The 21,840-nt window shown below is 35.4% G+C and overlaps 1 protein-coding gene across 1 annotated transcript in view; it reads right to left on the bottom strand.

Annotated features, from left to right (window-relative positions):
- The window catches only part of CNTNAP2 (contactin associated protein 2), a 1,416,746-nt gene that overhangs the window by 1,346,852 nt on the left and 48,054 nt on the right, over window positions 1-21,840 (bottom strand). Inside the window, exon 3 of the mRNA XM_060019815.1 lies at window positions 5,942-6,135. Within this exon, the coding sequence (XP_059875798.1) occupies window positions 5,942-6,135 (194 nt within the window). The remainder of the gene's footprint in view (window positions 1-5,941; window positions 6,136-21,840) is intronic.

Raw genomic sequence — 21,840 nt, 5'->3', positions numbered from 1 at the left:
GGTCATATGTAGGAAAAATTCTAGATTTTTTGGAAAGAATTTAAGTACACTATTGAACTGTGAAACAGTTATGTTTTACATCTATAACTGGAACAGATTTTTTAAGTGATTTGAAAAATTAGTGCAACCACTACAACAAATGGTTGAAAAGATAGGACAGAATAATCCATTCATTTTTAAACACTGTCCCTTTACATGGCTCACTGGACACATGGCCATCATTATGGTAACAATTTGTTTCAAGCACTGCAACGCACTTGGCATAGAGCAAGGTCTACCCGCCATGCCTCACGAGCCTAACCTGCACTGCACCAGCAATGGCCACTCCATTTGTGAATTGGAAAATATGCCAGAGATTTGTCCACATTCCACTTTGTCATGTTTCCTTTGTCTACAATATTTTCAGATATTTTAAATCATGAATAAGGGTAAACAGAGGTCAATTGGATCTGGAAAGGACAGAGGGAGACTAACAAATCTGGAAATTATAACAGACTCTAGTCACTGAATACAAATACTACACTAGTTTTATAAAGTGCTTCTAAGATTGGCAATTGATGACACACATTTCTAAATCCTTATTGTTTGCAAAATTTCTTACATAATCTCACTTAAATCTCCCAAAAGGCATCATTCCCATTTCTCAGTTTAGGAATTTGAGGCACAAGGGACTTCTGCGATTTTATAAACCAAATAAATGAGCCCAGATACTTGAATTCAGACCTTTTGAATCCATATCTTGGCTTTCTCTTTCCAAGTACCTAGTGGTAGGCTAACCTAGAAGGATGTTTTGGGAATGTTTACTATGCAAATATTGGTTGATGGGCTCTTTGGTTAAAAAAAGTAGAGAATACATGTTCCCGCTATTGACTTGATATTCATAAAATCAAAGAATTTACTAAATTAATCTGTTAACTACTATTTGCTTTCCAGATTTTTTAAATGTTTCAAATTTGTTAGAAACAATTAAGTTTTATGTGCGTGTATATATGTGTGTGTGTGTGTGTGTGTGTGTGTGTGTGTGTGTGTGTGTGTGTGTATTTGGGGAGAGCATGTAAGCAACAAAGAGATCTGAGTTTTTTTTAACAGATCTAGGAAATTAATACTCTACTTAATATTGCTTAGAGAATACAAAATTATATATTTCTATATTTTTGATAAGGATCTAACTATGTAATTTAAATATAATAAAACATTCCTGTTCTGTGGGACTTTCCTTTCAATATATTCAGTGATGACTGATCCCACTCTGACACTATTAATGAAAGGGATTAAAACAGCTTAAAAAAAAGAATTAGGAATATATAAGCATATTCTCACTATTTAAAGACAATTTTAAAAAGAGAAAGAAAAACTGTGTTTACATTGCAGGTAAATTTGTAGTATGTTACTATCCTAAAAAACAATAATAATGTGTAAGGAAGGCATTCACTATTAATACTCCAATTTCCTATTTTGGCTCCAAATATCTACATTCAAAACCAGTAACTGAATTACCTAAGCAAAACTAAATGCAGCCACTTAGAAAAACGTGCTGGAATTCTTATTGAATTAATGTTCAATGGACTTTTGATAAGAAATGCTTATATAAGAATACTTCCTTTCTCTCTAACAGATTATACATAGGAAATCTGAAAATACCTTGAAAAGTATGCAAATTAGAGTTTGTGGAATATGTAAATGCAAATTAAGTCTTGGCAATTTTACCAACCTGCACATGTTTTCCTTTTATATTGGAAAGGAAATTCTACATAGAAGGAAATGGCATTGAGGATAAAGTGTAAAGGAGTCTATTATGCTTAGGATTATCAAAGAGGAATAAGAAGCTTGACTAGTTTAGCACATTTAGCAACTCACGTATTTGAGTATTAAATATTCAGCTAAAGTATTCTTCAGAGGTCTTTTCAAGAACCATTCTCATCCACAATGAGACTCATGACTTTAAAATCCTGTGAGACTGTCGTAATTTCTTATCTACATGACCTATTCCTCACTTATTTTAACATATCATCCAATGATCATAAAATAATTCAGAATCTCCATATGGACATATAATTAAAAATATTATAATAAAATTGGTCATGGTTGTCAATTTCTACAATCATAGAAAGAATAACCATTGACATTTGTTAAAAACAGTATTTCAGGGATTGAACTTACATTATTTTGCATTCTTCTCAGGTAATCAATCATTTTAGGAAAAAATAGGAAAAGCAACCTTAAAACTTCATCAACTTTGAAATGTTTTGACTCTCTGAAACTTTACATTGTATAAGGTGTTCTCCATCAAAAAGCTATCCAATCTTATCTATGTGAGAAATCTTCTTTTTTTAACTAGCCTTCATTTCATTTTATTTTATTTTTTCTAACATCTTTATTGGAGTATAATTGCTTTACAATGGTGTGTTAGTTTCTGCTGTATAACAAAGTGAATCAGCTATATGTATACATCCCCATATCCCCTCCCTCTTGCATCTCCCTCCCACCTTCCCTATCCCACCCCTCTAGGTGGTCACAGAGCACCCAGCTGATCTCCCTGTGCTATGCGGCTGCTTCCCACTAGCTATCTATTTTACACTTGGTAGTGTATATATGTCCCTGCCACTCTCTCACTCTTTTAAGTGCAATATATATTACATTAAACAGTTGGAGTAAAAGAAAGTTTGATATTTGATTACCATTTTTAATAAATTTAAGCCCAGTATATTTTTGGTTGAGATTTGTAAGTGCTAAATTTTAATCTCTTAGTGCATGTTAAGACATAAGTTCAAAAGTACTGAAGAACTTTTAGGAAACAACAAATTTTATCTCTTTTAGAATACATCAAAGTGCTGGACTATGTTTTAGATTAGTGAGGGTTAAAATATTTCTATCATAGATCATTAAAGTAAAGTAAATTATGTTGCAGGCTCACTGGCACTTAAGTATATTTTACAGTGTTTAGTTTGTGTCTCAAATTTGTTTTGATTTTTAAAATTTTATAATTAGCTCACTATATTTTCATCTAGAAATAATCATTCATTGCTCACCATGTACTCATTTTTAATGAGAAATACATGATTTTAAAGGAAGCGACAAAATGAACACCAGAAAGGCAAAAAACAATAGCAATACACCCCTTATCACCATCAGAAAGGGCTGAGAGTCCAGTATGTCGATGTAGCCTACCTTCACAACTTCTGATACTTTCGCTGAATGACCTTGTCTCCCTGACTCAACCACTGGCATTTTATGTAGACCAGAAGAGTCCAAGTCACCCTCCTTAGTTCTTTTCACTTACCTCTCTGTATTTAGTCAGAATGGGACCCTCCCTTACTTCTAAGGGTCTGATAACTAAAGCTCTAGTATCACTGCATTTTAGCAGTGACCTTTAGAGCAGCCATCTTTATAAACTACCTTAGTGCATTATGATAGGAGAGGATTTGACATTCTCTCAACTGTGGGATGAAGACTTTACAGAAACAGAAATCTGAAAGATAGTCTGGAGTCTGGCTGCAGCCACTCAAGTAATTGCATTTTCAGTTAGCACCCACAGAGAGTTAGAAAATAATGAATGCTCTCCTGGAAGAGTTTGTGATCTGAGCCCCACTCATCTACACCCAGTTAGTTGTTTGGTCTGTTGTTTGGTTAGTCATTTGGTCAGTCTCTCTCTCTCTGCTCAACTTTAAGGAAGGTCCTTTCTAATTTTTCTCTTCTACCATTGTTTTTCACAGTTGATCCCCTCTATCCCCACCTTACCTACAGGCTGAAAACCAATCTAGAATATGGTTCTCAATGTCGACCGCACATTAGAATGACGTGGGGAGCTTTAAACTCTCAATGCCTAGACCACCTAACTCCAAATCTCTGGAGGTAGGGCCCAGACATCCACGTCTTAAAGCTTTCTAGGTTCCACTGTGTATCCGGGGTTGAAAACCACTTTTCTATAGATTATGCCTGAGACTTTAAATTATCTTAATTGTGAGATGAAGACTTTCCATAAAGAGAAATTTTCTCCTCTACTTGCTTCCTACAATTGACACATCCCAATATACAAATGTTCTTGCCATACAATCATGGTTTAATAGAAGTTACTTCTGAAGGACTACTCTCTCATACGTACTTTTGATTATCAGGATATTATAAACTTATCTCACATGACAGTTACGATCACTGGATACTGCTGTGGAAACGACCACCTACCCAAGCCTGGAGCACTAAACTCTGCATACTCACAAAAATTGCTTGAGGATTTTTAAGATGTAAATTCTCTACGAGTGGGCCCTGGTCAGGTTGAAAATCCCCAGCATTCTGTCTAATACATAAATTGAAAAGAATTTCCTCCCATTCCTCCTTTTTGTTTAGTATTGATGGTTTTACTTGATTTTGGTTATGGTTGCCTTTTAAAATAATTAAACTAAAATAGATCCCTCAACATTTAGTATTTTAGAATAATTTATTTATATGGTGTGAATATTTGAGTGAATATACACAACTTTCCAATTTAATTAAAATAATTTTAAGAGTAAGTGGATTAAACTTTATATTTTTCTCTCCTAATAAAAGGATAAAGTGCCTATAGATCTGTAATAGGGGTTTAAACTACTACTATAATATGAGAATGTTCTTTTCTTACCACAAATCACTGCTCCCACTCCTCTAAATTATTTCTTCATAAGTTCAACAGCTTACTCAAATTGAAGATCTCTGTTTCGAAAAATATCAGTGTCATTAATATAAATTCTATTTACATGATTCTGATATAATAGGTCTGGGTGTGCCTGGTATCCATATACTTTAAATTCTTCTCAGGTGACTCAATAGAGAGCCCAGATTGAGACCTGCTGCCCTAAACCTTGAATAGAAACTGCAGCCTAAGGAAACTTTCTTCAATCAACAAGAATGAATGAATGAGTGAATAGCTTCTCAGCGGTTTTAATAGATAAATACTGGCAAATGCACACACCTCAGAGTGAGGACTAGTAATATATTAAAATGTTTAACACTGGGGAGGGGATGCTAATCGTGGTGCCTGATGTGTTCCAGAGCTGTGGCTGGTCTTTCATTTGCTTTCTCTTTAAAAGAAAACTATTTTTCTACCTTATTTTTCTCTTCATAGGTAGCTAAGAAGCGGTGCTTCAACCAAACAGGCCCTCATTGAAACAAAACAGAAAACCGGACTGGGGCTGGCTTCCAGCAGGAAGTGAACCGTTTCAGAGTCCACAGTCCCCCTGCCCTGTGTCCATTAGCTCCTCTAAGCACTGTTGGCAATAGACCTTCTTACCTGTCGTCCTTTAAAGATTTAATTAAATATGTTCAACAGAAACAGTCTGAGGCAAATAAGTGTGAGCAGATATAAGAAATGGAAACCTAAGTCAGGAGAATTTCTTTTTCCTTCTATTTGCTTAATTCACAGTTCAGAATTTGCATACAATGTGTACCACGGCAGATCTGTTCTACAGACAAAAATATAGTTACTTGAAATATTGTGCTTAAAGAACTCTAATGTTCTATCATCATTACATTATTTACCAGATACTTTTCTTTTTTTGTTCAGGTTTCAACACAGTTTTATCGGGTGGTTTTGTTTTCTGTGAAATACACCAGAGGTTGGGGGAGGGGACACATTGACTTTACAATATAAGGGTTTTCCACCACTAAGGAAAGGCACAGGGTGGGGCAGGGTAGGGCTTACTGGGGATTGGATTCATTTTCCCACCTTCTTTTGCTTTGCTCGCATTTCTTTTCTCTCTCAGCAAGTACCAGAGGACATAAACACAAAGAAACAAAAATAGCAAGATGAACCTCCAACCAGGCTACTCCCAAGCCTTTCCCCAGGCTGCACCAGGGCTGGGAGGAGCCGGCTAGCTGCTCCCCAGCCCTAGGACACACGGGAGTCTGCTACCATTTTCAAATATCTGCAACTCAATTCTATGTCTTTGCCTTTCTGACAATGACTCACCCAGATATTCCCATCTTGATGGTAGGGTTTCCAATTTCTCCCTGTGTCGCTGTAGAGCATGCGGTATTGGGTCACCCAGTCTGAGCTGCTGTATCTTCCTTGGGTTGCTATGGCACTGATCTGCTTTCGATGGCCAAAGTCAACCTGAAGCCATTGATAATGGTCACTGTCTGATGGAGACCATCCCCCAGCACCTGAATAAGGTAGAGACAAGAGGGTGAAATAGGTATTTAATGTTGAAATTCTACAATTGACAATGGATCATTCTGCATCTTTTAATTGCCTTGGTAGTACCATATTTCACAGATACATTATGAAGTGTCCTTTAGATGCCACTGGGACTTCAACTAATATTCTTAAAGCTGGGTAACATTGATACTCTAGCCTCCTTATGGTGTAATTATGTGCTCATTTTCTCCTGAGCAAATGTCTTCATAATTCCTCGATTAGGTCTTATTAGTACATGTCAAAGACTAATTGGCTGAGGGTTGATCAATTTACCATGAATTCTTCAACTAAAAGTCACTAGGAAAAGATATGTAACAATCTATTATTTCCTCGTGAAAGGGTTTATCTTTTAGTAGACCATAAATGAAACAAAAAGCCATTATACACAACTCTACAATATATTTTACTTTAGAAAGTTCAGAGTTCAAAGAATGCTAGTATAGTTCTCAAGATGAGGCCTAATATTGCATTAAGCCCTTGGACTCCTGAGAACTAAGATATATAGTAAATCAGGCAATACATTTACTAACACTTAAGAGGTAGACAACCGATGACTCTAGATAAACACATTTCTAGGAAAATAATTTGAGTCGCTAAATGAAGTGAAACTTCTTTTGGTAAAATAAAATAAGTGACTGGCAAATAGTAAGAATGCAAAAAACATTTATTAGAAAAATAACACTAACATAGAACAAAAAGAGTCCTAATTTACAGCACTATGTAAAATAATTATGGTTGTACATAAATACGTTACAGAAAATATGGCATAATGCTTAGTGCTAAGAGGCGATATATTTTTTTGAGTAAGTTTGGTTACTAATGGGAGTAAATAATGGAAAAATATTCAACAAATTATCCAATATACAGTATATCAAAACATGTGCATCACTTTTCAAATAAGGAATTTAAATGCTGACAATAAAATAATTTATTTTATGAGGAGTATGCTAATAAAGATCATTTTGTAAATCATCACTGATATATCATTCATTTCATCATGTTTATATGGCTTATTTCTGCTTTCAGCCATGACAGAATAGCTCTCCCACCACAAAAAAATTACAAAACTGACAAAATGTATACAATTCCCCTTTTAAGGGATTGGACAACAGAGAATATTGGACCCTGATCCATGAGAGAAGATAAACAAATGAGGTGAGCCCTGCCAGCTTCCTGGCTTTCTGCCTGGTTCACTTTCCAGATCATGGCACATGGAAGACTATTCCAAACAGGCACAGCAGCATCACTGAGATGGAGACAGAGCAGAATCCAAGCTCCTGAGGAACCTGGCATTTATAGGACAGAGTACCAGGCAGGGGGCAGCTGTGCAGAGAAGGGGCTCTGGAAATGTACATAGGGTCACCAATGAGTCTCTGCAGTTCAGACTCTGAATGAATACTAAGTTGTGTATTTGCAGACCAAGACTCCACTAGACCAGGTAAGGGGAGATCTGAAGTGAACCATAGTCAGAGGCTGCACAGGGCTGTAAGTAGTCTGATTTCAGACTGGGCAAGATTGAGAGAACTTGAAAAAACCTAGGCATTCAGTAGAGATCTCAGAAAGGGAGTAGAATAATTTAATCCTAAATAAGGATTCTAATTCTCATCCTACTGTGGACACATCTGAACAAAGGCTGGTAACAAGCATGAAAAAAGATCAATCTGACCCACAAATAAATTAACTCCTCGGTTGAATGAAACTCAACACTCCATTAAGGAAGACCATGAGACTTTACTTTTCATGAAACTTTCATGAAAACATGAAAGAAACTCAACAAAATAGAATCCATAATGTCCAGTACAAACTTTTTTAAAATATTAATTATTTGGGAAAGCAGTAAAATGTGACTCATAACCGGAGAAAAGTCGGTCAATAGAAATAGACAGAAAAATGACAGATGATGAAAGGAGCAGATCAGGACCTTAAAACAGAGATTATAAATTTGTTCCATATTTGAACAAGAACATATAGATACTGATGAAACAAATATGAAACCTTAATGGGGAAAAGAAACAACAAAAGAGAGCAAAATGGAAATTTCTGAACTAAAAATTATACCTGAAAATAAAACATTTACTGGATGGGCTTAACAGCAAATTAGAAAACTGAGAAGAAAACATTAGTATACTTAAATACAGGTCCATACAAACCCTTCAAACCAAAGCTCAGACAGGGTAAAAATGCTTAAAAATGAACAATACTTCAGTAACCTGTAGGATAACATTAAATATCTTAACAATCATGCAAATGGGGTAAGAAAAGCAGAAAGGGTAGAGGCTGAGGCAGAAAAAGATACATTTGAAGAAATAATAGTTGAAAAATATGAACCCAAATATCTGAGAAATTCATTGAACGCCAAGCAGGGTAAATACGAAGAAAAACACACCAAGGCACGTCATAAAGAACTGATAAAAAAAACAATGTCAAAGAGAAAATCTTAAAACTGTTCAGAGGGCAATAACATCTCAACAATAGCAATGCAAGCCAGTGAACAAGGGAACGACATATCTGAAATGATGAGACGAACTAGAAAGTGTCAATGTAAAATTCTACATCCAGCAAAAATATCCTTTAAACATGAAAGTAACATAATGATGTTTAGGACAAACACTGAGAGAATTCATCATCAATAGGTATGCTGTATAAGAAATGCAAAATTTTAGCTTCAAGGAAAACTGGCCATACGGAAATTCACATCTACATGAAGAAATAAATGCTGAAAATGGTAAACATGTCACTAAATATAAAATATTTGTTCATGTTTTAAAATTTCTGTAGAAGATAATTGAGTGTTTAGAACAAAAATAGTAACAGTGAATTAGAGGGTTTATAACAGATGTAGAAGTAAAATGTATGACTACAATAGCACAAAGGGTAGGAAGCAAGAAATAAATATACCATACTGAGTTCCTTATGCTACATTTGAAGTGATACAGTATTACCTGAAGCATTAAACCCTAGATCAAGGGTTTGCAAACGTTTTCTGTAAGGGGTTAAACACTGAATATTTTAGGCTTTGCAGACCATGCTACCTCTCTTATAACTACTAAACTCTGCTGTTGTAGCATGAAGCAGCCATAGAAGATCCAGAAACAAGAGTGTGGCTGAGTTCCAATAAAACCTTATTAATAAAGACGGGGGCTGGCTGGAGGGCTGTAATGTGTCAACCTCTGCCCAAGATCAACTTCTGAAAAGAGAGGAAATTTTAAAATCTGTGCATTTTACTATATCTAAATTATACTTCCAAAACATTTTTAAAAGATTTATGTATATAATGTGTGTGTATATATTTAGTCTACATACATGCTTTCTATAGAAAGTGTGTATAACTACCTCATAACTACTTTCTCAGTCTTCATTCTCCTATTTCTTCAAACCACACTTCTACAAGAATGATGTTTCTAAAATACAAATTAATCATATTTACTCCCAGACCAATATTTTTCAATTGATCCTCATTGCCTCCAGAAATAAATGGCCCACGCCTTCACACACAAAAGACATGCCTGAACATGCCCTCTATACCTACACAAATCCTCCCTCAACTTATCCTGGGGAATTATTATTTTTCCTTCAAGGTTCAGCAAGTTCACTCCAAACATCACCACTGCAGTGGATGCTGTGATATGCCATTTTGGCGCTCCTTTATGACTGGGACTTATTCTTTCAGATATTTAGAGTGCTGTCAGAACACAGTAGTTAGCTGTAATTCCCCTTGAGGAATTTCCTTCGTAAAAAAAAGAGGCATTTTACACAAGGTCACATCCCTTCCTAGGTCTGCACAGATGCAAGGATGGGCCAACCAGGGGTTATAAAGGGCCAGTACCCTTGCCCCAACTTGGGAAAACTCTTAAGGGTCACTACGGTCTCAGAGGTCCCTGAGGAATTAGTTGAAACTTCCATTGAGATTGCATTGCATCTCAACTCCTTCCTGTGCCTATTTCTGCTTCCTTCCCTTCTCTTCCACAGGTTTTCATCCTGAAGGTACTCCCTAAAAAATTTCCTACATGCGCTTCTCCATTTCAGAATTTGTATCCTGGGAAATCCAGTTCACAATATTTTCTTGGAGCCACTTTCCTTATAATCTGCTCACTAACAATATGGGTTAGTTGCCCCTGCTTTGTACTTTGTTATTTTTATGCTGTTTTTTCCCTACTGTAGCATCAAATATTTCCAATATTCATATATCATCCACATGTCTATTTTACCGAGAATTCTGTAAAATTTTGGAGAAGCCATAGATGGACAATATACCTAGCCATCAAGAGATCATAAATATATTTCCTTATCTGTTAGATATATAATTCCAAACTTTGGCAAAATTCTATACCCAACTGCACATAAAGTTCTATCTGTGCATTATTAAAAAGGTGACTTGGTCATTGAAGTAAACAAGCAAATATTACTGTGAATAAAATGAGAAAAATATGTGCATTTGATTGATGAAATTTAGAATATGTCCCCTAGCTAGTTTTTCCAAAAAAAAAAAGAATCCAGAATAAATTTTCTTAAGTTACCCATTTTTTGCTACATTACAATTTTTCAATAAGGAAGCAATTAACATACAGCTACTTTATCCCATTTATCTCATTACTATAAAAAAATGAATTTATTGTCAAATTTAAGGGAAGCAAAAAATCTAAAAGCAATGAAAATGTAAGTCAAAACTTACTCCTTAGCAGAAAGATATGTGGAGAGAATAGTGATTAGCCTCAAGGAGAGGGCAAATGTCAGGCTTTCATGAGGAACATGGTGAAAAGATGGATGAGAAGTTTCTTGTTTCTCTTTGATCTCTCTAGCATTTAATTTGGGGAAGTTGATTACTTTGTTCATTTGGCTTGTGACACGGGTAACCTCTATTGATCCAAGCATTAAGAATGATACCTCTTTCATGACAAAAACCTCAGGAAATGGTATATAAGAGAGCAGAAGGGCTCCCCCAATATATCATGGAGAGTATTAAGAAAGAGGGCAAAAGTGTTCCCAGTGAATATTGTGGTAGCTCAAAGGAACTACCTTTGAGCTTTGAGCTTTGAGCTTTGAGCTTTGAGTGGAAAGTAGAAGAGGAGGTAAAGGAGGTGGAGATACTGAACATTCATAAACTCTTAGCTTCTAAGATTATCTAAGAATAACTCTTATCTAGAAATAATAGAACCAAATTAGATAACTAATAAATTGTTACAGTGACTTGAAAGATACGTACTTACATAGAACACCTACTCTTCCCTAAACACTAGGAGGCTGTTCCCTCACCCCCTTTTTCTTCCTCTTTCTCTCTCCCTCCCTCTCCCCTTTCACCTCCCTCCACCCTTCCCTCTCTTTCTCTCTCTCTTCTTTTTTTCCTCTCTCTCACATACACACATTTCTCTCCCAACATATATGTTTGTGTGCATGTGTGCGGGTAAGTGTGTGTGAACTATAAAGATACTGGTGTTTGCATGCTGGATGCCCATGCTACTGGGGTTACTTGAGCAAAGAATTATAATAGAGAACTTGGAGAAATGGATGAAACCAACACTCTAAACTCAGGGATAGCTTATAATTGTGATAGGCATTTCTGCTTTGTAATTGGTAAATTAGTACCTCTGAAAGCAAAGAGAAACTTTGTGTGTGGTTCAAGAGAGGACCTGGAGTTTCTTTTCCAGTGATAAATGGCTCCTGTATAAAGCTGATGCCGAAGCAGATGGTTATAACACCACCAGAGAATACAAGCCTCGGTTCTAATTTAACAGAAAAAGGTAGAAAAACATTCAATTAAGGGTAGAACTACCTTTAATGACTGGTTGAGAAATATGTATCAGATGTAAAGAATAAATTGAAAAGGAGACTTGCAGGCCAGATAGCATTATGAGTTCTATCTGAAGTAGGATAAATATACTTCAACCAAGTATAGACACTTGTTGATTGGAGGTAGCCAGAAAAGAGAGCCATGGCCGTTAATTAATGTCTGTCATGAGCTAGAGAAGGGAAAACGGCCATGCCACCATCATTCCTAAAATATGGAATAAACTAATAAAATAATTCTAAAACAAAAGAGTGTAAATGTTAATTTTGAAACAAAATAGAAGAAAAAAGATGTGATTTTATCAGAGTATAGGAAATTACCTCCAGAGACAAATTAGGACATAAGGAGAGAAGCATAGCTGCTTTAACTTTTTGAAACATTCAGATTATATCTCAAAGGACTGGTTTTACTCATAAATGTAACATTAGCTTCCTTGAATGTTTATCAAAGGAGCTGCCAGAAAAGTAAAGGTAGCTAAAAACAAACAAAAAACAATAACACCCCCTCCAAAAAACAAACAACATAAAATTTCAAAACAAAGGACTCAGAAAAACAATAAACAAGAAGGCTCTTCTTCAAAATCAGGTGTGTGGATTATGAACGTTTAAAATAAAAGGGAAATGGTCTAGGGGGTTGGTGATACTGAGGGTGGTGTTGGTGGGTTATAAGGATTTCCTGTTTTGATCACATTTTTTTTTAAATAGGAGACAGTAAATTTCATCACTGTCCTCCAAGTTAACTTTAGCAAAGCATTTGGCAATATCTCTGATAAGTATAAAAAAGTAAAATGTGGTCTGGGACATAGCAGTTTTAGGTTAAGTTCAAAAATGGTTAATAATTATGCCCCAAATATGTTGATTAAGGACTGTGTCAACTTGAAGCTAGGTCCTAATGGTATGCCACAGGCTTTCATTCTGTATACTGTCATTTTTAATATTTTTATTATCTAAGACATGGAAGACATGCTCATGAAATTTGTCAGTTACATAAAGCTGGAAAAGAGACCTAATACAGTAACTAGCTGGATTATGATGTTAAATGTTTGACCGGCTGGAAATCTGAGCTTCTCCTAGCAAAATTTGTTTTAACGTCAATGATAACCTAAAATGCCCATTTTGAACAAATGCATTATCAACTTCATTATTAAGGTGCATAATGCTTAGGAATAATTATGCAACCTTAATTTACTTGATGGGTAATGCAGTGTTAAAATTATGGCATCTAACTATGATACTATATTTGCAGTACTGCATTCAAACATTTTGATACATTTTAATTAAGGCTTTACACATAAATAGAAAAAGAAATCACAAGCATCTAGTATTAGGAATTATCACAAAATGAACATAACCATATAATCACCACCCAGATCTATAAGGAGACCATTGCCAGCGACACAGACGTTCTCATTGTGTCCTTTTCCAAACGTGGTCACCTCTCTCCTCCCCAGTGAACTGCCCCAGAGATTCATCCATGGCATTGTGTTTAGCAGTAGACTCTTCATTTTCTTTGCTGCCTAATACTACATTGTGTAATGTACTGCTCTTTATTGATCCATTATTCTAGGGTAGTGTTGAACATGTGTATATCTCTTTATTGATCCATTATTCTAGGGTAGTGTTGAACACGTGTATATCTCTTTATTGATCCATTATTCTAGGGTAGTGTTGAACATGTGTATATCTCTTTATTGATCCATTATTCTAGGGTAGTGTTGAACATGTGTATATCTCTTTATTGATCCATTATTCTAGGGTAGTGTTGAGCATGTGTATATCTCTGGAGCTGTTATGAATAATAATACAGCCATCAACATTTGTGTTCATGTTTTTCAGCACCTCTTTGTGCTTTTCTGTTGGGTATATACCCAGGAGTGGTATTATGTGTCCAAAAATGTTTGTATTTTTAAAATTGAGTCTATTTTGCCAACAATTTTCCAAAGTAGTTTAACTGATTTTTATCCCCCTCGCCCAATACACTCCAGTAGTGTCACAAGTGTTTCTGCTGTTCCACATCTTTGCCAAAACTTGGCATAGTTAGCCTTCTTTTTTGTTGTTGTTGTGTCTTAAATTTAGTTTAGACATTCTGGCTCATTGCAGGTTTACTTTGCATTTTCTTGATAACTACCTTCATTCTGTTGATACCAAGACTTATTATAAAACTACTGTACATTAAGACAAAATTTTATGCGTGCAAGGATAGACAAATAGGCCAAATAAACAAAATATAGAGCCCTGAAACAAAACTACATGTATACATGTGTATATCAGCACTTAATTTGTGACAAAGGTAGCATAGGAAAATAGAGAAAGAAGGTATTTTTTCAATACTATATTCAGGGTCAACTGGATATCCACATGAAAAAAAGGGAAATGTAGCCCTGCCTCATACTATACTGAGATCAAGCTAAAAATGTTTAGATTTAATTGTGAAAAGTAGAACACTGAAGCTTGTAGAAGATGAATTAAGAGAATAACATTGTATTCTTGGGGTTAGGAAAGATTTCTTAAACAGGACTCAAAAGCACTAGCTATATAGGAAAAGATGGATAAACTGGATTATGTTAAAATTAGAGATTATTATCAAAAGACATTAATAAGAGGGTGAAATGGCTAACATGGATTGGGGGAAGGTATTTCCAAACATATAACAAGGAAAATGCTCATATCCAAAGTGTATAAACAAGTCCCACAAATCAATAAGACACATTCAGACAACCCAATTTTAAAAATGGGCAAGGAACCTTAACGGGCAGTTCACAGAAAAGGACAATAGGCTATAAAACATCTAAAAGGTGCTCAACCTCATGGGTTTGACATTTTCAAAAAATTAAAAAACTAAGAATGTTCAAAGAGAGTACCTACAGTGCTAAGAGGACTTAATCTTACAATATTGCTTTGAAGGGACCAAAGACGCTTATGCTTTGTAACAGAAAAGGAAGGAATAACTTAATTTCCAACTTCTACTATTTAAAAGACTAGAGATGTAAAGTTTCCCAGTGATGTAACAACACAAAACATTCCAAAAGTATATATGCTTTATGTATAAAAATTATTTACTTTTAACTCATCTTCTTGAAATTAATATTTTGCTTAAACTAAATGAAGATTTTACCTTTTAACTCAATACTCTCAATTATATTTGTCTGCCCACAGATTACTCATTATACCATAAATTCTTTTCATTTTGGAATTTGACCAAGGAAGAAAACTGGGGACTGCCCTGGTGCACAGTTAAGAATCCGCCTGCCAATTCAGGGGACACGGGTTCGAGCCCTGGTCCGGTTAGAGCCCACATGCCGCGGAGCAACTAAGCCTGTGCACCACAACTACTGAGCCTGCACTCTAGAGCCCGCGAGCCACAACCACTGAAGCCCGCATGCCTAGAGACCATGCTCCGCAACTAGAGAAGCCACCACAATGAGAAGCCCGCGTGCCGCAACAAAGAGTAGCCCTCGCTCGCCGCAACTAGAGAAAGCCCATCTGCAGCAACGAAGACACAACACAGCCAAAAATTAAAAAAAAAAAAAAAAGAAAATTGAATATCAAACTGATTTTAAGAAATCTGAAACAAATACTTTGCTGGGAGAACAAGTTTCCTTATAAATATGATTGTTCCTTCAAGCATCCAGCATACTACACTAAGAAAATTTGCAGGGACGTCTCTTTACAACGTTGAAAATATCCAGATATGAATTGCATCATTAGAATCGGTAAATTTCTTGCAATTAGGAAAGATTAAAAGCAAATTCAGCTATTAGGCCTCTGTTTACATATTCATCACTTCAGAGGCTGTATCTAAGTTGCAAGAAATAGACACTGCAGGGCAAGTTTAGTTTCATGTACTTTTCAAAAATATAAAATATTTTCAGGGCATTTTATAGGTCAATTATAGATTAAGATCTCTGATTTAAGAATATCAATTTGTTTTTGAAAATGTCAATTTTTACCTTAGGATTGTGCTGTACGAGAGAAGAAAAATTAAACCTACACATAAGAACTGTACAGCCGCATAAACTTCATTAAGGCTAGATAGGAGTTGAAACTAATGTGAACCCAAAATTAAGTTTGATCAGCTTTCTGTTCTAAATAGAAGACACAGAGCAATTTCCATTCTCATCACGAAGAGTAAATTTTCACAGGAGGTAAGCCTGGGCCAGGATGTAAAAGTGAAACTTGTACACAAGTCTAATGAAAAATAAGAATTACATTTGATTAGAAAATCTTGAACCATAATTTTTAAATTTACTTACCAAATAGTGTAAATGATGTAAGATCTTATTTTTTAAATGTCCTGGAAATACTATGACTGGGAGAAAACAGACTCTTTGTGTGTGTTATTTCAGGTGATGGTATTAGGAAAGGAAAGTTAAAGTTATAAATAGTCAGACTTCAATGCAACAATTTTTAAGACATCAAAATAATACCAACAGTAGAATGGATTATCACAAAGTAGTGACCTTTCCATTACCGGGGATACTCAAGTAAAGCTGCATAATAAGTATTTCTTTATAGGGGAATTTTACATAGGCAGGGAGATTAGACTCAATGCCCATTAATTTCATTTACAAAGAAAGTTGAAATGAAATACAAACTATTATGTTGAATTTTTTATCAAGTTGTCTGAAATTTCTTACTGCCTTTAAACTAACAGTTATGATCCAAGCTTTGGTTGGTCTATTTTATTAACATCAGGGGAGATGTTACTTATACCATTGCTAAGTAACATTTGACTATATATAACTTTTATTATTAAAAAGAATCTGGTCATTTCCATTTTTACTGTGAATAATTCTCCTGGTTCACTCACTCAGCAATTATTTACAGAGCACTTCTATATGCCGGCCATTAAGAATTTTTAAAAATAATTTTTCAATAAGCAATTTTTACTTGACTTTTTTTATATTTGAGGATACAATCTATTTATTTGGAAAATGTACAAGAATATTCTTTATTGAATAAGCATTTTATTACTGGGAAAACCAGATACCTAATATACTTTTAATCTGCATAGAAATGAGGTCTCGTTTGAAAAAAATAAAGGTAAATTAAAATACCACAAAGTCAGGGTCAGTGAAGTCATGTTTCTTCTTTGCACCTGCTAGGAAGCTGCTATTTGATCCTCACCTGTAAGAAATGCTGAAGAACTTCACCTTGTATTGATACATGTGGGCAAGGGGTCAATTTTATGTTAGTAAATCTACTGTTTACTTCATCTCTGGTAAGCATTCCTATTAAAGTCTATGGAATTTTGAAAACAACATGATTAATTAGAAACGATTTGCCAACCGGTCAAATGCACATTCGCTGGCATCGTACAGAAAATGTCATCATTCCCAAGATGTTATTCTTTGTGATAAGAAAAGTAAAAACACTGTTCTCTGTGCAGCTCACAAAAAATTGTTTGGTGGAGGCGAAGGAGATAAGTTTATAGGTTAAAAAGGGCTTCAGAGCTCAAACATGCATCTTTAGGTTATCAAATATATCTGACCTCTATTTACAGGGAAGACTGAAAGACGGATATAGCTGCAGAAATCAATTAAGTCATGCAACTCCAAACAAATCCTGAACAAGTGCACAAGTAAACTCAGGATAACCAACTTTTTCAAGTCAAGGATTGAGTTTTATTTATCATTTAATAACCACCACCAAGTATGGTTCCCTAGACATAAGAATAAAGACACTCAATAAATACATGTTAAATAAATGAATGCAAGAATTAATTAAATTATAAGTGAATATATGAATGGACTAACTGATAAATAAATGACATTCTGGAAGTAAAAGCCCTGAAACAAGAGGGCAAAAATCTTGGGCCCAAGGATCTATGCAAGAAAGGCATAGATCATGAAAGACATATATAAATGGATGTGTAATAAAACTTTTTTTGAATAATACTAGTGATTTACATTGTATTTTCGATGAAAAGGGATGGGAATTTTTGCCATTGCACTCACTATATTTATTCTAGATATTATTCTTTTTTTAATATGAAAGCTAATTTATTAAACCTTTGTACAGAAAGATGAACATACCTGTATAGCAAGCTTATATGAAGAAAGAAGTTACAAAAAGGTAAAAGTGTTATTAAAACTGATGCATGTAAATCACTTACAAAAATACCCGAAATGGGATAAAACTGCTCACCCCTGATTTTTCTCATTTGGTTCACATAGTTGAAATATGAACTTTAAATGGTTATTTAAATATTAGTGTATTCTCACTCAAGAATATGTGTTTCTTCATTAAAAATATATCATTTGGTTGCTGTTATCCATTAAATCTTCATAAATTAAATCTTTAGCCATTATGTTTAAAAGGGCCTTAGACTGTATCAAAACTCTAGCACTCAAAGTGGACAAAACTAGGAATGGAGTAGTTGTCTAGAATTCCACTTTAGCAAGTTTTGCTTGGCCTACAGTTATTCCTTATGCATTAGCACGGCCCAACATGGCAGGAAGCAATCAGCCAACAGGGGGCAGGAGAGTGAGCGGACAGTGTATTTTGTTGAGCTGGAAATGAGCAAGGACCTTCTCAGTTGTTCCACGAGGGATGGGGGATCTTGGCATTGGTCCGCTCCAGAGGTACCCAGGAGACTTGACTGACAGGATGCACAATTCAAAGTGAAAGTTTAAAGAATTCAGATGTAACTCATCACAGTAGGAAATTCCTTTAAGTTCTGTAGCAGCTTTTAGCTAAGTGGCTAAAATTAAGTGAATTTCAAAATTGATTCTCATGTGTATCATAAAAACCTAGGCTCCAGCTAGAATTTTGTACAAAATAAGGCTTGGTTGTTTATTATTGTTTCCTTCACTTAAGAAAGAATAAAGGCCAGAGACACATTTACAAAATGGAAATATTCTCACTGTTAACTAAATATAGTTTATTGTTTATTAACAAAATAATTCAGGATGCAAATAATATCTCCCTGCCATCTGCGTCAGGGATGTCTTTATTGAAGCCTCATTATTTTCCGGGGCAGAGGCTTTGCCATAAAAGAGATCACTGGAAGAAATGCAGAATTGCAAAAGGAAATGCACATACTGCCTGTGCATTAACGAAATCTGTTATTGTGCATGCAATCATGTCAATGACATATGCAAATAATATATGCAGGACTGTATGCAGAATTGTCTGTGGTGGGTACAGTGACAGTCATTTGGTGATGGATGGATGCAAATTTTATATGTACAATGATGCTCGCACAATGCAAAGCTGTTCTATGCAATGATACAAGGGAAATATCTTATTGTATATGCAACGATTTTTAAGCTAGGTCCACATGAAAGTACAGAAAGATGAGGCTATTTTCCACTGACATATCATGATAATTGAGACAGATATTCCTGCTGACTTGAAGTGGAAAATTGACTTCTATCTCCACTTTTCAAATTTGTATACTCAGGCTCAGACTAGGATGGAGCATTTCCAAATGTTTGAAAACATAGGTTATAGAGACTTTCTCTGCTAAAGTTGTATTTTTTTAGAGAGAAGATGCAAAGAGATTATGCTCAAGATCAATATAGTTAAGTACAGTAAACATATCCTTTAGATCAAATTCAAATGTATTTTATGAGTTCTCTGATCTTCCCCATAACTCATGCATAATAAGTGCCTTCCTCTTCTTAGGTCAGCACTTTCTGTGCATAATTTTTATTTCAATCCTAACCTCAGTTCCTGGATGGCAGCAGTCATTATGTCGTTCCCAATTCATGCTTAGAATTCTTTTTATCCTTATGAAGGGGTACAGTACCATAACAGGCTTTTTCAGTAAATATCTACTGTAACTACGGAATCTGTTTTAGTAAAGATTTTTGGCATTCATATACCTGGCAACACAAAAGTCTCACCAAAAATGTAGTGGGTGTATTTTGATATAAATAGAAAATATTAATCGTAGTTCCATCTCCCTAGGCACTGAATGAGTAGGGAAACAACACTAGGAGAGAGATATATAACAAATGGGCCTTGGAAATACAGTTGCTTTTAGTAAAATCTTCAATAGATGTTACCTTCGTATACATAAAGGTATCAATTTTCCTTGCAAAGAACTTCCTTAATGGGTTTTTCCATAGGGCAAGCTTGAAATTGGCTGTTCTAGCAGTGGAAAAGAATGGCAATTTAGAGAAAAAAGGAAAAAAAAAATCAAAACAAAACAGGACCAAAATGTTTTATACATCTTTACAGGGTTAACATGTTCTGCTTTCAGGAAAAATGTCTCACATCTTCATGACCACCAAATCACTAGTTTTGACTCTTCAGAATAGAATTATATCTATAGTCTGAGATTGAGGCAATATAGTATAACAGAAAGCCTACTGGAGTAGAATCAGGAAGAAATGGGTCCCTTTGTACTGCTATAATAAGAACACCACAGATTGGGTGTTTTCATAATTCTGGAGGCTGGCAAGTCCAAAATCAAGGCATTGGCAGATTCCGTGTCTGGAGAGAGCCACCTTCTTGGGTCGTAGATGGCCAACTTCTCCCTATGTCCTCACGTGGTAGAAGAGGTGAGGGCTCTCTCACTGGGGACTCTTTCATAAGGGCAATACTCTCATCACAATGGCACCGCCCTCATGACCTAAGCACCTCCTAAAGGTCCCACCTCCAAATATCATCACAATGGGGGTTAGGTTTCAACACATGAATTTTAGGGGAACACAAATATTCAGCCTGTGGCAGGTTCCAAACCTAGTTACAAAATAAGTTTGTGTTACCAAACGTAAAATAGATAGCTAGTGGGAAGCAGCCGCATAGCACAGGGAGATCAACTCGGTGCTTTGTGACCACCTAGAGGGGTGGGATAGGGAGGGTGGGAGGGAGACGCGAGAGGGAGGAGATATGGGGACATATGTATATGTATAGCTGATTCACTTTGTTATACAGCAGAAACTAACACACTGCTGTAAAGCAATTATACTCCAATAAAGATCTTAAAAAGAAAAATAAAAGAAGTTTGTGTTGCCATATGGAATATGGTGTCCAAACGATAAGCCTCAACATTTTGATTCAGCCATGGTAAAGATTCAAAGAAAAGTCATAATAGTATTTGATGAGGAACTTTGTAACAAGAAGACATAACATTTTTGGCATAAGTGCTTTGATAAGTAACGTTCTCATGATTTTGTTAGCCATCTCATTCACAAAACATTGCCTTAGAAAAACACCTAAAGCCCAATGATTGTAGGAGTCGAGCAATGAGCAGTATGAGAGACAAGTGCAGGTGAGACAAATAACTAATGTAAGTTTAAAACCCATTTCCTTTTTTTTTCTGTTTTGTCTATTTTTCTTTATATTTACTGACATACAACAGAGGAGCAAGAAATAAAGGCACTGGATTGCTAACTAGACAGTTGTTGATTAATTCCTTAATAACATAATCTTCAACTTTGTGATAACCACAGAGCTTATAAAAAACAGTTGTAGGAAACCGAATATTCATATTTTAAGGTACCAATGAACACCAGCTTTGTATTAACAAATTTACCAATATAAAGAAAAAAACCCCACAACTCACCAGCCTGAGGGTAACTGACCTCATATTTATACTATACATGTTCTCTTGTAATTCAGGAAGCAAAAGATGCTCTGAATTTCTCATGAACACTGCTTGTAATACCTAACAACTTCCGATCAAATTACAACGGTAACTTTGTTTTATGTTGGAAACCAAATACCACTATAACTGGCACATGAAGAACAAATTGTAAGCGCGTACAGAGGCTAAGAGAAGAAGTAAAAAAAAATCACAGGTGACTTGGTGTTTAAGGCCCTGTTGGCAGTGGGTGTACAGTGAAGTAGATGGATGGGAGGACTTAGAAAACATGCCGCTGGGCTGGACTTTACGGTGAGGGCTAATGGTGGCAATGGTAAGGGAAAAGAAGAAT

The sequence above is a fragment of the Delphinus delphis genome, chromosome 9 (genome assembly GCF_949987515.2).
Source record: "Delphinus delphis chromosome 9, mDelDel1.2, whole genome shotgun sequence".
In the NCBI taxonomy this organism is placed as follows: domain Eukaryota; kingdom Metazoa; phylum Chordata; class Mammalia; order Artiodactyla; family Delphinidae; genus Delphinus; species Delphinus delphis.
This window is presented reverse-complemented; position numbering and strand designations above follow the sequence as displayed.